This window comes from Exophiala spinifera (genome assembly GCF_000836115.1).
Source record: "Exophiala spinifera strain CBS 89968 unplaced genomic scaffold supercont1.3, whole genome shotgun sequence".
Lineage (NCBI taxonomy): Eukaryota > Fungi > Ascomycota > Eurotiomycetes > Chaetothyriales > Herpotrichiellaceae > Exophiala > Exophiala spinifera.
Window position 1 is genome coordinate 3,315,722 of NW_015622515.1, and position 14,578 is coordinate 3,330,299.

At 53.6% G+C, this 14,578-nt stretch overlaps 6 protein-coding genes across 6 annotated transcripts; 2 read left to right on the top strand and 4 right to left on the bottom strand.

The window, feature by feature from the left end:
* Positions 1–571: 571 nt before the first annotated feature.
* Positions 572–3,827, top strand: PV08_04950 (uncharacterized protein; the record flags this gene model as incomplete). The annotated part of the gene is made up of 3 exons (XM_016379294.1): positions 572–638; positions 661–795; positions 850–3,827. The coding sequence occupies 3 exons, from the start codon at positions 572–574 to the stop codon at positions 3,825–3,827; spliced, it is 3,180 nt and encodes a 1,059-aa protein (XP_016237971.1).
* Positions 3,828–4,658: 831 nt separating this feature from the next.
* On the bottom strand, positions 4,659–6,234 carry PV08_04951 (uncharacterized protein; the record flags this gene model as incomplete). Its single annotated transcript, XM_016379295.1, has 2 exons — positions 4,659–5,491; positions 5,673–6,234. 2 exons carry the CDS (start codon positions 6,232–6,234, stop codon positions 4,659–4,661), a joined length of 1,395 nt encoding a protein of 464 aa, XP_016237972.1.
* A 1,489-nt stretch (positions 6,235–7,723) lies between these two features.
* PV08_04952 (uncharacterized protein) lies at positions 7,724–8,692 on the top strand (the record flags this gene model as incomplete). Its single annotated transcript, XM_016379296.1, has 1 exon — positions 7,724–8,692. The coding sequence occupies one exon, from the start codon at positions 7,724–7,726 to the stop codon at positions 8,690–8,692; it is 969 nt and encodes a 322-aa protein (XP_016237973.1).
* Positions 8,693–9,329: 637 nt separating this feature from the next.
* Positions 9,330–11,258, bottom strand: PV08_04953 (uncharacterized protein; the record flags this gene model as incomplete). Its single annotated transcript, XM_016379297.1, has 2 exons — positions 9,330–11,085; positions 11,158–11,258. 2 exons carry the CDS (start codon positions 11,256–11,258, stop codon positions 9,330–9,332), a joined length of 1,857 nt encoding a protein of 618 aa, XP_016237974.1.
* Positions 11,259–12,600: 1,342 nt separating this feature from the next.
* Positions 12,601–13,305, bottom strand: PV08_04954 (uncharacterized protein; the record flags this gene model as incomplete). Its single annotated transcript, XM_016379298.1, has 1 exon — positions 12,601–13,305. The coding sequence occupies one exon, from the start codon at positions 13,303–13,305 to the stop codon at positions 12,601–12,603; it is 705 nt and encodes a 234-aa protein (XP_016237975.1).
* A 239-nt stretch (positions 13,306–13,544) lies between these two features.
* On the bottom strand, positions 13,545–14,561 carry PV08_04955 (uncharacterized protein; the record flags this gene model as incomplete). The annotated part of the gene is made up of 2 exons (XM_016379299.1): positions 13,545–14,398; positions 14,450–14,561. The coding sequence occupies 2 exons, from the start codon at positions 14,559–14,561 to the stop codon at positions 13,545–13,547; spliced, it is 966 nt and encodes a 321-aa protein (XP_016237976.1).
* Positions 14,562–14,578: the final 17 nt, after the last annotated feature.

Consider the following 14,578-nt stretch of genomic DNA (forward strand, 5'->3'; position numbering starts at 1 on the left):
AACCGAGATCGAGAATGAGAAGCTGGAGAGGCCAGCTTGTATCCAGTACTCGCAGTAGCTATAGCCTACAGGATGGAGAGAGGTGGTAGCTTATCGCCTGTCATCAGGCATTTATTGCACTCTCAGGCTGTTAGTTGTAGCCTCTAAGTGCAGGGTGTCGGCGTTTAGGGGCTGAGATCGGGGCTACTGGGTCTATCTGAGCCTAAATTGTAGGGGCCTCGGGCACACTAACTTAACTAGAGAGTCCCTATCACTACCACCCGCCCCGAGCTTCTAGCCAAAAGATGGTGGCTTGGGCTCAGAATACATGACGTAGGTGGTGTGGATGACATACACAAGCGCATGCTCTTGGTCATGGATGGCACCACTGCAAACTCGCCCAACACAGCGGGCAGTTGTAGGAGCTGTTGTTCTTCTGCTTGTGCATCCTTGGTCCTTGCCAGAAGCCTTACAATCCTTCTGTCCATATTTCCGTTGCTGTTGTGGGAGTGTCGCTGAGCGTGCAGAAGATCTTGCGTTGCTCAAAACCACTCTGCCCACCCAGCCACCGCCCGCCGTCGATTTCTCCGCCATGTCGGCAATCAGCCCTCCTCCGCGCTCCAACTTCACTCCCTCCTCCAGCAAACTGGAAGACCAAGGTCGGTCAATTGAGAGCCCCAGCACCTCGCGCGTCTATCGCAAAGAAGCTGACATTGTTTGCAGCTGCTTCCGCTGCCCTGCGCGAGTCCCGGGACTCGACTCGGAAACGAAGTTCCTCCTCGGTCCTTGATGAGGACGGGAGACTCTCTTCCGCTAGTGAGTGTTAACCCCGCCGTCGTCATACCACGACACCTCTAACACTTGTCTCAGGTGCCGCGCTTTCGCTGAAATACGCACGAGCTCAAGACCTGCCGTCCTATCCCTCTACGGGAGGGGTGAAGCTTGCCTCTGCAGGTGCAGCTGCGAGTCTCGCCGAGTCCAACAAGAAACCCTTCGAGCACTGGACTCCAGGACACATCCCTGCAGCCAACTCAGCAGCCTCAAAGGCAAAAGATTATGAGATGGATCCCTTATGGCGGCCCGAGTTAAGCAGGGTCGGTTCCAAAGCAGCAATAGCGGCACACAGAGACGCTGCGCCGGTTGAGATCTGGCGCGCGCCGGAAACGGAACATGGTAACTCTGCTGCGGCTTCTGCATTGCAAAATCAGTCGTCACCACCAGCCATAACAGAAAGACAGGTTTCATCTGATGGCCGGCAAAAAGCGCTCTTAGCCGCCACAAAATCAATGTCAAGTGGCAGGCGGCGCGCAGAGTCTGCTCCCGTGCCACCACAGCTAAAACAGGGCAACTCGGCATGGGCTTTGAAGGCTGCAGGATCGGTGCATGGTCGGAAGAGATCCGACCCGCCATCGACGCCTTCACCCCAATCCACCGATTTATTGGGCGCAGATGCAGCAAGAGTGCAAAATATTGCGCGGAACAACGTTTCAAGACAAATGTACACTTCCAATCCTCCAGTGGCCATCGAAGTGGAGGAGAAGAACAGACAGGATACGCTGCGCGCATCTGCAGTTGCTATGGCGAGAAAGATGTATGCCATTCAGCAAGCGCAAATTGATGAAGCGAGAGGAATACGTCGGTCAGACAGTCATTTCGCCGCGTATACTGCCCGTCAGCGAGCCCAGTCTGATGCAGCGAATCAACCTATACAGGAAGAGTTGCCTCGCTACGAGAATTTAGAGGATGCTGCCCGCAGGCTAGCGCACGAACGACTTGCAAAACTGCACGACGAGCACGCCGAGTATCGCCAGTATTACGGTCAGCAGTCGCCACCCAAACAGTCGCGGCTGACCCTGCGGCGCGGTCGGCGAACCTCCAACCTGCAGCGAGATGATGACAGCGACTCGGACGAAGAACAGTCTCGGAAGATCAGATCCCAGATGTCGATTTTCCAGAGCAAATTAGCAGAAGTCGACAGTAAGAAGCGACAAGCCGACCGAGATGCTTTACTCGCCATTGCGCACAAAAATGTGACGGCACGTATGAACGCCATTGATGAGAAAGTTTTTGGCGAAACGGGCAAGGCTAGCCCTCAACAGCGAGAGTTGTGGGAGAGACAAGCTCGTGAGCGAGCTCAGCGAGAGAGCGATGATCGGTTGCTCTATGCTGGCAAAGTCCACATAGGTGGTGGCAAGTATCTCGACCAGTCCGAGATTGATGCCATCGCCAAGGCTCGCTTGCAGCCAACGCTGGACGAAATTACCGAAAAGGCCGAACAACAAAGAGCGAGAGATGAGGAGCTGCGAGCAGAGCAAGAGAGAATCAAGGCTGAGCAGGAAGCCGAGAAGACCAGACTAGCAGAAGAAAAGGCCGAGCAGAAGCGCATCCAACAAGAACAGAAACATGAGGAGCGACGTGTCAGGATAGAGCAGAAAGCTGCAGAGAAGAAAGCACGTGAGGAAGCCAAGGCCGCAACAGACGAGAAGAAACAGTCTGGAACGGCAAAGGGCCGTCTCCTTCCCACTTTCTTATCTAGAGGTGGGACAGCTGGAGCCGCCGCAGGTGGTGCCACTGCAGCTGCTGTTGAGGGCACCGCACATGCGGCGGAGGCCGCAGCTGGTACAACGGTTGGTCCCACGGTCGAGCCAGGAGAAATCACTGGTGATACTGTTCATGATCAAGTTACCTTGGACCCAGCCGAGGCTGCCCATGCTGTGGCAAGTACTGAAAATGAAGAGCACGCTGCACCCAAACCAGCAGGGGAAACTGGTTTTTCAGATGATCCAGGATCTAAGGAGGAAGTCCGCGGTCATCCCTACACAGAAACACAGGAACCTACTTCCCCGGGTATACCTTCGACACTGACGTCGCCGTCGAAACGAGATTCTAAGGTCAAATCCTGGTTTAAAAGATTTCGGAGCGGTAGCAAATCAGAGAACGAGACGGACAAGCAGCCTGAAGACGAAGAAGCAGACCCAACGGCCACAACGGGTAGGACGACTGATCCCATTAAGAGCATCGAGGAGGAGGAAAAGGCTGAATCGGATTCTGTTCGGGATGTCGCCCTGGCTGGCCGACAGAGTGAGGCCGAGACTGACGATATGTATGGAGGCTCTGCCCGGCCAGCTGAACGAGTCTCGCCGTTGCACGACGAACCTACTAGCCATCAAGTGGTCACCAGTGGTGTGGAGCGCGAGAGATCAATCAGTCCGATGTCGGGGTCGTCAGAGCTCAGTGAAGATCCTTACGTGATTGCTGCTGATGTAGCATCGTCGAGATATTCTGAGCATGGGGGATCGAAACGAGATTCTGGTATGGACCAAGCCGGGACATTCTCTGATAGTGAAGACGAACCTCGTGGCAGAAAGGGCTTCCGTGAGCGTTTCTTGAAAAAGGTCATCCCTGGTAGACACAAGGATGAGGATAAGAACAAATCTGTTGGAGAATCTGGTGTGGTACAAGTGGAATCCCCTATTGCTGAAGAGACAATCCATGACCGGACGACATATAATCCAGCAGATGAGCCGACAACCGAGACTGAACCTTTCCGAGGAAAAGTCCAGGAGCCATCGACGACGTCGACTGATGGTGGAAATACAGCCACTACAGGCGCAACAACACCGGCCTTGACACACACTCAGACCAACGGTGATGACGACGATTTTGAAGAAGCCCGCGACACATTCGACGAGCAGAGACTCGGCCCACCACCCAAACTGGTAGAGGTGTCAAAAATGGAAGCTCCTCGATTAGTTGATGTCGGCGGCCCAACACAGAAAAAGGGGGGTGAATCTCCAGCTAGTAGAAACAGCATCGGTGGTGGGAGTCGATTTACCGAAGAATTGTGATGATATGGCTATTGGAATGAGGACGAGACAGGATCGATTTCGTGCAATCTGTGTACGTTTTATGAATGAAAGTTCACTGGGACGCGAGGGCGAGAAATAAAGAGGCGGATGGAGAATGAGAAGGTAAGATGGTTGAGATTGGGGAATCTGCGTAATAGTCGCAGCTTCTGATGAATTTCTTTGTGGTCCTTGGAAGTTGTGTGTACTGATTGCACTGAATGGTTGGTTGTGTCTGATGTGCCATGTTGTTTACGGTATGGTGTATGCGTGGAAAAAACGAAGACAGTTGAGCCAATATGTTTTGATTGATCGATACCAGTTGATAGCAGTTTTGACATCAGTTTCAGTTTTGACACCAGTATGGCACCCATTCCAAGCCAATGAGTATTTATTATACTATGCAGACGTCTCTGTCTAGCTGACTTGTAGTGCGAGGTCCATACTTGGTTAGTAGTTACCCCAGCTACAGGTAATGTTGAATGGGTTTGAAACGGACGATTTCGTCCTCGATTACTACGTACGAGGAAGGCAAGTAGTTACACAGTAAGCTAGCCAAATAATTTCCCCTCTGTTCTATTTTACCCTATCCAAACTTGACAAAAAAAAACCCTCCGTCCCATTTCGCTAATGCAATCAAAGTGCCGATCTGTTCATTCGACCGAACATGAACGGGTAAGTAAAAATAGATAAACCAGGTCGTGTTGAGAGGAAAAAAGAAAAAGAGAACGGCCCCCCCAATGAAATGGCACATCAGAACACCCACCGCTGGTGGTGGTGGTGGTGGTGGTGGTGGTAGTTGATATTGATGGTTGTTCTGTTTGGAGGAGCAGATCAGAAGCACAAAACGGCACTGACGACAACGAAAAGCGTCAAGGTCAGTTTCGTATCGACGAGCAAATCTTTGAGCGCGGCAACGCCGCCACTCGTCCCGGCGGTGCCACAGCACGAGTCGCGGTTGTAGGTGACGTTGTTCGCGTCGGCGGCGACCTGGAACACGCTCCCGTTGAAGCTGCCGACGTTGTAGTAGTCGACCAGCAGGAAGTTCGGGGGCCGGTTCCACATCTGGGTGCAGTTGTGGACGGCGCGGCCGGCGGAGCCGTAGCCGGCGACGGCGTTGGTCTCGTTGAGCAGGGTGGAAAAGGGCACGAGCAGGCTGACGCCGGCGACGGTGACGTCCAGGTTCAGGTTGTGGTTGGCCATGTACATCCTCTCCTGGCGCGTGGCGCGGGCCTGGGCGGGCGGGCGCTGCGCGGTGCAGGGGAAGTCGCGGTCCGTCGGGGAAAAGGGCGTCTCCCACATCTGGCTGAACTCGTCGAGGAGCCAGGGGATCGCGGTCTGGTTGGCCTGGTAGTCGAGCATGACCACGGCGCGCTGCTGCCGGAAAATCATGTCGGCGAGCGTCGGCCACGATTCCAGCGGCATCGGCATCGTTGGCGGCGTGTACACGTACTTGATGAGCCCCGAGTTGACCACCGGCCCCGTGAAGTTGCCCGGGTCCACGAGGTCGTAGTTGCCAATCAGGATCGTCACCACGTCCGACGTGTGCTCCCGGAGCCACTTGGTCACCGTCGTCAAGTACGCCTCGAGTGGGCCGGCGTTCAGGAGGTCGCACGACGTATGGCATAGGTACATTGTCCCGTTGAGGTTGTGAGCTTGGAATTGTACTATACAGAGACACAAACGCCCCTCACCGGGGTTGGTCACGGTTAGTAAAGAGCAAAAATATAGGAGGAAATAGGAGGAGGAGGAGCAGTAGCAGTAGTGGGATCAGAGCACTCTTTGAGGTGTAGGGAGGGGGCTCAGGGAAGTAAGGAAAGCAGACGGGAGTGTGAAAAATGAACATACACATCCGAATACCATCGTTGAGTTGCGTTTCGACGTCCAATTCCTGGTTTGCTGCGAGGTTGCCCGGCCGCACAAACGGACTGTTGTGGGCGGCAACCTGCGTGATGTTGCTGTATTTGCGTTGACAAAATTCAGGATGTCCGTTGCATGGTACTGTGTTGGTCGGAAGGATCGATGTCGACGTCGACGTCGACGTCGCATTGCGTGACGCAGACGTGGTGCTGTTCGCGGACGACGTGGTTTTGTGAGTGCCCGACAAGACCGTGACCGTCGGGCTGGAGGTGCTGTTCGTGGTGATGGTGGAATTTCTCGAGCCCGATGATAACGACGCTGTGGCGTTGGCGGTCGCCATGGCGCTGCTGGAAAAGTCCGTCATGGTGGCATAGTCAGTGGTGCCGGTGAAGGTGATGGTGTTTGTTTGGTCGGCATATGTGCCACTTGCATAGTCGCCCCCTGTTGATGTGGCTGGACTCGAATCCGTCTCTGATGCCGTTTCGCTGGCGGATTGACATGAGCCCTGTAGCACAAGACTGCCAAAAATGGCAAGCAGAGCCAACCGCATGGCGTGTGGATGTTGAGAGGATGAGCGAATGAGGTGGAAAAAACGGATAAATCGTTGAGTCCAAGAGTCAAATGTTCTGTTGGTTCATGCGAGACAACAATCTCTCGCAGTACCAGTGGTCTGGTGGTAAGACATGTACTGTAATGATGTTGGCTTCAAGACATTGGAAAAAGTCGCCTCATACGAGTGGGTATGTCGATCCCAGGAAGGAGAGGAGGAGGACAAGATTTCGTACAAGACCAGTACGAAGACTCCAGAGTAGGTGATGATATACTGGTCCTGTACCTCGTACTGTATGGAGTGACTGTAGGACGGAACCTGGGTTATGATCAGCTCGTGGAGTGTGATGGGCGTTGGTGGTGGACACAGACACAGAGCGAGTACGAGCCTTGAGGTGGATATAATACATGCAGTATTGTACACAGTAGGGCACGCAGTGAGACACAAAGTATCTTGATTGGATTTGTTCCTGGCTCGTAGAGTGTCATCTGTAGCATTAGCTACATAACAGTCTCAGAACGACATCTCTCTCCAGAGTCTCCCCTTGCCACAGTCTGGAATGACGCACGTTGTTGGCTCTTGGATGGAGAATTCCCAAAATTGCCTGTTGTGACAGAGACTTGACACTCAGCCACAGACGCGTCTTCAGGTGAGGCGAGATTGGTGTTCTGGGTCTAGATTCTTTGGGGTGTTATTGGTCTTCTGGTCTTTTATGCAAGCCAGCTCGCAGACAATTCCACCCTGCAGAAACCGCCTCCCTTTCCATCTGTTCCAGATAGAGGTTCTTCTTCATGCCAGAGAGACTGAGGATTCATTCCATTCTGTCTGACAAGTCGAGTATTTCAATGAAAGTCACGTGAGCGGTCTTTTCGCTTGACAAGATGCTAGTTCGACACTAGCGTCCCGGGACGTCGGCAGCTCCACTCGATCTAGTCCCTATCGGGCCCAAAACGACCCATTCGGACGGAGAAAACGATGTCATTAGAACCCACTCTCCCTCAGCCACGGGTCGATGCCAGGAAATCCGACCAAGAGCTGTTGAAGAACCCAACAACGACAGCCCTCGTACTCGTACCCGTAACATTAGCGAACGCCGAACAAACCATACAGGCAAGAAGATGCGATCGCTCTGACTGATCTGACTTCTCTTTTTCCGTTGTGGACACACACACTCACCTCCGTCTTCCTACACGTACACGTACGGAGGACTCCTCCATGCAAGATTTTCCCATGTCATAGTTGGATCGGGAGGATGACGCACCAAAACGGCGTCAAGGCACCTTAATCCGACCTTACAGTACGAAGTTTCGAGGGAGGCTTGTCGTCGTCGGTCGATTATTATTTTTTAGTGTTTTCAACACTCTTCACTATCTTTTCAGCATATACCGTACAGAACACAGGTGGTGTTGGGTGTCACACGAACACACGCGCGCATACACACACGCACCATCCTCCCCGTAATTCGGGGCATCTCAGCTCATCCGTCACCATGGGCGTCTTCTCACGTTCGAAGAACACGAGCCCGCCATCGAACGGAGCCAAAGATGAAAGTCCCTCCAACTACCGCAAACCTCGACCGACAGGTCTCCGGATCTTCACCAGCCTCGCCTACCTCCTTTCCACGGTGTTCCTGATCCTGGTGGAGATAGGCAACATCAACAACAACGCGGTGATCCGGTCGACGTACTTTCTGCGCATCAGTCTCGCCGACATCATCCCGGCGTCGTGGCCGAACGCCATCTTCATCAACAGCATCGCGCAGTCGATCGGCCTGCACGACTTCTACCAGGTCGGCCTGTGGAACTTCTGCGAGGGCTACGACGGCGAGGGCATCACGTACTGCAGCCCGACCGAGACGCTGTACTGGTTCAACCCGGTCGAGATCATCCTGGACGAGCTCCTGGCCGGGGCGAGCATCACCCTCCCCACCGAGGTCGTCGACGTGCTGAATCTGGTCAAGCTGGCCAGCCGGTGGATGTTCGTCTGCTTCCTGATCGGGACCGTCGTGAGCTTCCTGTGCGTCTTCGTCGCCCCGCTGGGCTTCAGCAACAGGCGGCCCAGGTGGCAGCACAAGGCCCGGCGGATCTTCCTGCGCCAGCTGCCCGTCACCGTCCTGACCTTTGCCGCCTTGTTGTTCACCGCCGCCGGGTCCGTCATCGCGACCGTCATGTTCGCCATCTTCCAGGACAAGTTCTCCGGCGCGGAGGACCTCAACATCCACGCACACATGGGCAAGCCCATGCTGGCTTTCATGTGGGTCGCCACCGGTTTCAACCTGGTCGGCTTCCTGATGCAGATTGGCACCTGTTGCGGCGTGTGCTGCTGCACAGGTCGGCGGAGGGCGGAAAGAAAGAGTCGCCGCGCCGGCGCCGGTGTCGCAAGTCCCGTGACAGAAAAGGACCGTGAAGACTCCCCGCGAGAACCAGGGAAATTCGGATTCCGGAGGAGAGCGAGATGATTTGAATGTAATAATATAGTGTAGTGCAATATAATGTGATTTACCAAGTCGCCCTCGCAGGTCTTCGCGCGTGTGTGTGTCGTGCCATTTGCACCTGTTGGAAATTTAAGTTTCTGTCGAAGACTTATTGTAAGATCATCATTGGCGGGCTCAATTGACTCTGATGGTATTGCGCTCACCTACGATGTGAAGTCGGGTTTTTTTTTTTCGTTATTGTCATATCGTCTGTCAGGTATTGACAGCAAGCAGAATCACAATGAATTTTATACCGGTAGGAAAAAAAGATACCCCGGATCAACAGCCGCACACACCCTAAAGACATGATCCAAGAGAGCTTGGAAACTGAATTTTGGCAATGCTAGATTACCTCCAGGTATCTTGTGACTTGTGAACGCTGCGTGGTGTATGCAGTCCATTCCCATTCCCATTCCCACCCCTGTTCCTGTCCCTGTCCGTGTTTCTGTTCCTTTTCATTGCTGTCCCGTGTATTTGCACATTGACATAACATTACACATTTCACATATCTTCGTACGCCTATCCTTATTCAGCGCTTGCAAATCCCGACATTGTACTCCCTGACAACCCCGTAAGCCCGTAGTCCAGTGCTTCAGTGCCTCCGTACTTGTTGAAGTTGGAATCAAAACGAAATCCACTCCTGAGTCCAGACTAAACCTCCACTCCCGCTCCCCATGTAACGCTCCGTGACTAAGCCGGTACCTCTCAACTTGCCACCAATCCCTTCCCTGTCGGGAGTACAGTACCTCAACAAAGCCCTCCTCTCGTCCAGAAAGAAGGTGATGTCAACCCACTTGGGCTCGAGTTCAGCGGGGATGGCCCCACAGTCGACGACGGCGTGCTCCTCGATGCTGCTCAACTTCTCAGCGATGCTGTAGACGCCCAGCTTGTCCCAGACGCGTTTCTGGATCTCGCTCTCCTCCAGCAGACTGGTGACCTGGTGGCGGACCTTTGTGGAGCGGCAGCGCGCGCTGCCGAGGTACAGGGGTGGGCCGATGCCCGAGTCAACGCTGATACTATGCTCCTCGTACGCGAAGAAGGATCCGCGGTTGAAGATACTCTCGCACAGAACCAGGATGCGGGCAAAGTGTGCGTTGAGCGCCTCCCGGCGCTCCGCGTACGTCCGGCACGACCGGTGGCAGTTGCACGTCTCGGGCGGGTCGCAGAGCGGCACGATTACCTCGCCCGTCTCGGGTGAGTGGAAGGCCATCTGCGTGAGGAGCAATAGGTATGACGCCTCGCGGTACGCCTTGAGTAGGTGGCCCGCATGCTTCTCCTGCGCGCTGGACTCGCGCCGGTTGCGCTCCGTCTTGGAGAACTCGGCATACGCCATCGACCACTGCAGCAGCCGCGAGATGTGGGCGTGGTGCCGCGAGAAGCCTGTGCCAGTCAGGTCGCCCTGCTCGAGCAGCGTCCAGGTGTGCCAGATCCATTTCGTTTCGGTGAACAGAACGTCGCGGGCTTGCGAAAGTGAGGTGAATCCTCGCGGGATCGTATATGGGTTCGGGTCGGGGAGGTACGCGAGCGACTCTGGATCGAACGGGTCGAGGGACGGCGGGGGGACGGCATCTTCTGGATCGCTGAGGATCGTTGCGAGGCCGCCGAATAGCCGTACGGATTCCAGTTCGAGCTTGAGAAAGAGCCGCCGCAGGCTCTCGTAGTTGAGGTCGACTGTGCGGTACTGCGTGTCTTTGTACGTGGTGCGCATGTTCCGTCTCAAGAGGCCCTTGAGGCCGTTGGTCAAGTGTAGCTGCGCGGTGTCGTAGTTGCCCTGGAATGTCTCGAAGAGACTGAACAGTTTCAATGTTACCATGTTGATCTCGGCAGCGTTGGGGACTTCAGAAGCCATGTCGCGCGATAGCATCCGTAGTGCCTTTTGGTATAGTTTGTCAGAGAAGTCGCAGTACTCAAATGCTTCTCGGGAAATGCCTAATTCAAATCTGCGATGGACAGCACCCACTGCGGAAGCGGCTGCTAGAACGGTCGGATGCTGGAAAGCGGCTTTGGTGACATATGTTCGCCATATCGAGCTGTCGAAATACGCGGCGAATTCGGGGCCTGTTCTCGATCGGAAGAAGTCGAAACAGAAGAAGTCATTGTCGTTCTCGAACATAACGTTTGAAGGCGGCCGGGACAGCACAGAGCGCTCTTCGTCGACGACAACTCGTGCTTTAGTAGGTTTAGACAGAGACGGAATGGCTACTTTGGTATTTATGCTCGTCCTCTGCCGCTTGGGATCTGGTTCACATGTACTCGTGGGAGAGTCTTCGTGAGAGGTTGGCGGTGATGGCTCTTGGGCGTAGCCATCGCATTTACGGCCTGTCGAGGTACATCTGCGGCAGAAGGGCTTTTCCTCGTCGCACTTCTTCCGCCGGATCCTGTGGAATCATGTCAGCTCGTCTTTCAGTCAACAGGTGTTGGAGTCGCGTCGCGCAGACGTAGCAACGTACTTGCAAGTCAGGCATCCTGTTCGGACTTTGTTGTGCGTTCTGCGTGTTCGTTTTGCTTTCTCGACTTCCGGCACTTCCTCGACCAACGTGACGGTAGCCATTGCGGGCGACCACGGGTATATTTCCAGAGAGATTTCAGAGAAGTCGACCCCAGGTTTTCGCAGGAGGATTGGCCGCAAGTGTATATATGCGGCAACTAGCACGAATGGACCCTGTTGGTGCCTGGACCGTCTGCAAGGCCATGACTCAATGGGTCAGTTCGAGAGCAAGAATCATGGCCATGTCTTCGTGGTGCACAATACCAGATATGCGGGGCCCGAAGGTCGCGGCCTGCCATTGGTCGGGGCGTATTTTTCGACGCCACTTACACCGTCTTGCTGACAACGACGGCTTTAATAAATCCACATGAGGTCGCATTGTCGCAGGCAGAACTGGCTGTTTGACGAATCGTTGGGCTTGGTGGGAAGCTCAGGGCCGGTACTATAAATGCTCTACAGCATTCGATCGTCAGGCCAGCTGCTTTGATACGAGTACGAGTAGGGAATTTTATTGAAAACCCGCACCTGGAGATGGTATTTTCTATATCCCGGAGATGTTTAATAGGGAGGGTCCTTGATGTATCGTACTACGTCAACGCTTGATACGATATGTCTACCCAACTTAGGTTTTCTGTTTACAGAGCGCCCTCGGTGCCGTCGTCGATGTCGGTGAAATATGATGGTCGAGGTTTCGGTGGTCCAGGAACATTCATTGGAAGGCCTACTGGTCTCTTGAGCTCCCTCGCCGGCCGCCCCATGAGCATATACAGCGATGCAGCATAAGTCTCGTGAGCAGGGATTGGCCCATGGTAAGATGCAGTCCCAGAATCAAAGGCAAAGTCAACAAGAAGTGCAATGCGTGAAGAGGAAGAGATAGGGGAAGGCAAAGAACATCGAGGGTCCAAAGCATGGATGCTGCGCGAGGATGTACTCAAGATGATGCTCTTTTTTTAAGGGAGCGTCACGAGCAGCCACAGCATCATACACGTGGTCGGGGCAGACACGAAGGCAGGGGTAACAGGAGGCGTGAGCAATGGGATGAAGAGCTCCCTTCTTGCTAGAGTGCTACGAGGCTGTAGAACGTCCGTGAGAAGAAATGCCTCTATGGGACTTCTGAAATTGTTGAACTTCTTACAAACCTTTTCGTCGCGGTGGATCTTCAGGACTGCGCAGATGTTGAAGTACATCTGTTAGCTGCCGCTGTCGATAGTGAGGTAATAGGAATTCTTCGGCGGCCAGGTGATGGCTATATCGAGTCCTACGATGGGCTTGTTTCGTACGTTTTTTTTCCCTCATCCTCCGCAATGGTAATGCCTCCATTGTGCAGCACCCGAGCGCTCTCGATGGCAAGGTATGCCGCCCGAGGTCAAACCCATCATAGAGCCTGTTCAACAGTCTCAGAACCTCAGTACTGTGCGCTTGTTGAGCCTTCATTCCTCTCAACTAGATCTCCCACCCCCAGGTGACGGCCAACCTTGACCTTGACCAATTTCTCCTTCTTTGCACCCTCTCCATTCACATCCTCTCCATCCTCGCCCTTCTTTCCTAGTGAGCCGACACCCTCACCTTCATCCCCATCGTCCTCCGGGACGTCCTTGATCTGCATACTTCGCAGGTCCATCTTCATCGCATATGCATCTTCTCCGTCGGCGTAATATTTGCTCTCGATCTTGTCGACTTGGAAACCCAATGTGTCTCTGTACAAATGTAGAGCGGCCGAATTTGACATTCTCACATGTAGGCTGACATAGTTGGCGTTGAAGACCTCGGCCATAGCTCTCTGACTCATTCTCATCAATCTTTCTGCAATACCGAGCCGTCTATGTGTTCGCATCACCGACAGACTAGTAATGTGTCCATGCTGGACACCGTCGGGCGGGTCCTCCTCCATCTTCGCTAATACATAGCCCACAACTTTCGGATATGCTGACGGTTTACCGCCCGGCCCTCGAACGACGGCGACAAAGGAGAGTTGAGGCCATGTCAAGGCGTGGTAGAGGTAGTATTTGAGAAAGTAGTTCTCGGGCAAATTGCTAAGATTGCATTGCTGTATTGATGGCAGCAGCGAGATATGTGAAGGGTATGAGGAGACTGGAACGATGTCAACCATTTTGGCGGAATGCGCTCCTCTTGAGGCACGAGAGTGTAATGTCGTTTGTCCTGGTCAGGAATGGTGGCTGGACATAAGAAGGGAAGTTTAACTGAAAATGCGGCCGGCAAAACTGCGGCCTCCTACGGAGTACTCGTATCTACCCAGCTCGGATCCTCGACGCGGATATATCATTCGTATTTTTTCTACCTACCCACGAGATTGATACTATATAGCCCAGCACAGTGAACAGAGATTGTTCAAGCTATCGACATCTTCATTCCCCCGTTTGCACAAATGACACTACCAGTGGTCCAACCACTTTCCTCCGAACAAAGCATCCCAATCACGCCTGCGATTTCATCGGTGAATGCTGGTCTCTTCCCACCCATCCCTTTCAGAACAATATTGTCATACTCCTCGGGATTTCCACCTGCACGGCTCTGAATAGCAGCATCGCCACCCTTGTAGTTCATCAAAGGAGCTTGGTCCACATACTGCTGATTGATCTTCCAGAACTTCTCCCCTGCTTGGCTGTACATGTCCCCCCAAACCGGTCCTGGGTTAATGGCGTTGACAGTACAATTTTCCGCCAACTCACGAGCCCATACTCTCGTCATTGCTTCAAGCGCCGCCTTTGTTCCTGCATAAATCGACTGTGACTCACACCCGAGAGAAGCAGACACACTCGAGACATTCACAATGCGACCCGAGCGATCCTTGGGCAGATATGGCTGACACGCTTGGACGAGCAGCAGAGGAGCAAGGACATTCACATTGTACTGCTTGTGGAATTGCGTCTCTTCAATTGGCCCCAACTCTGGGTCGTTCAACAGTTTGTTCCCGGCGATTCCCGCGTTGTTGATAATAATGTCGATCTGGAAGGCTCCAGTACGAGGATGAGAGAAGTTGTTTTTCGCGGTTGACACAATATGAGGAGCTGCTCGACTGGGTTCTGACAGATCTGCCTGGACCGAGGTGCAGACAATGCCATACTCGTTGCTGAGCTCTTCACATAAGGCCTTGGTAGGTTCGGTGGATGAGTCTGAGGTGTAAACGAGAAGCAACGAGCATCCTTTGGCAGCCAAATTGCGAGCTACAGCGGCTCCGATACCTATATCACGTCAAAATTCAATACTTCTTGTTCAGTATCGGGCGCAGTCACCTCTCGAGCCTCCTGTGACAATACCAATCTTGCCCTCGTGTGGTCTGTAGACGACGTCTTTTGGCATATTCGTAGACGAGAACGTCCGCCTCGCAGGAATTCTCGCAGCCATTTTCTATAAGTTCGGTC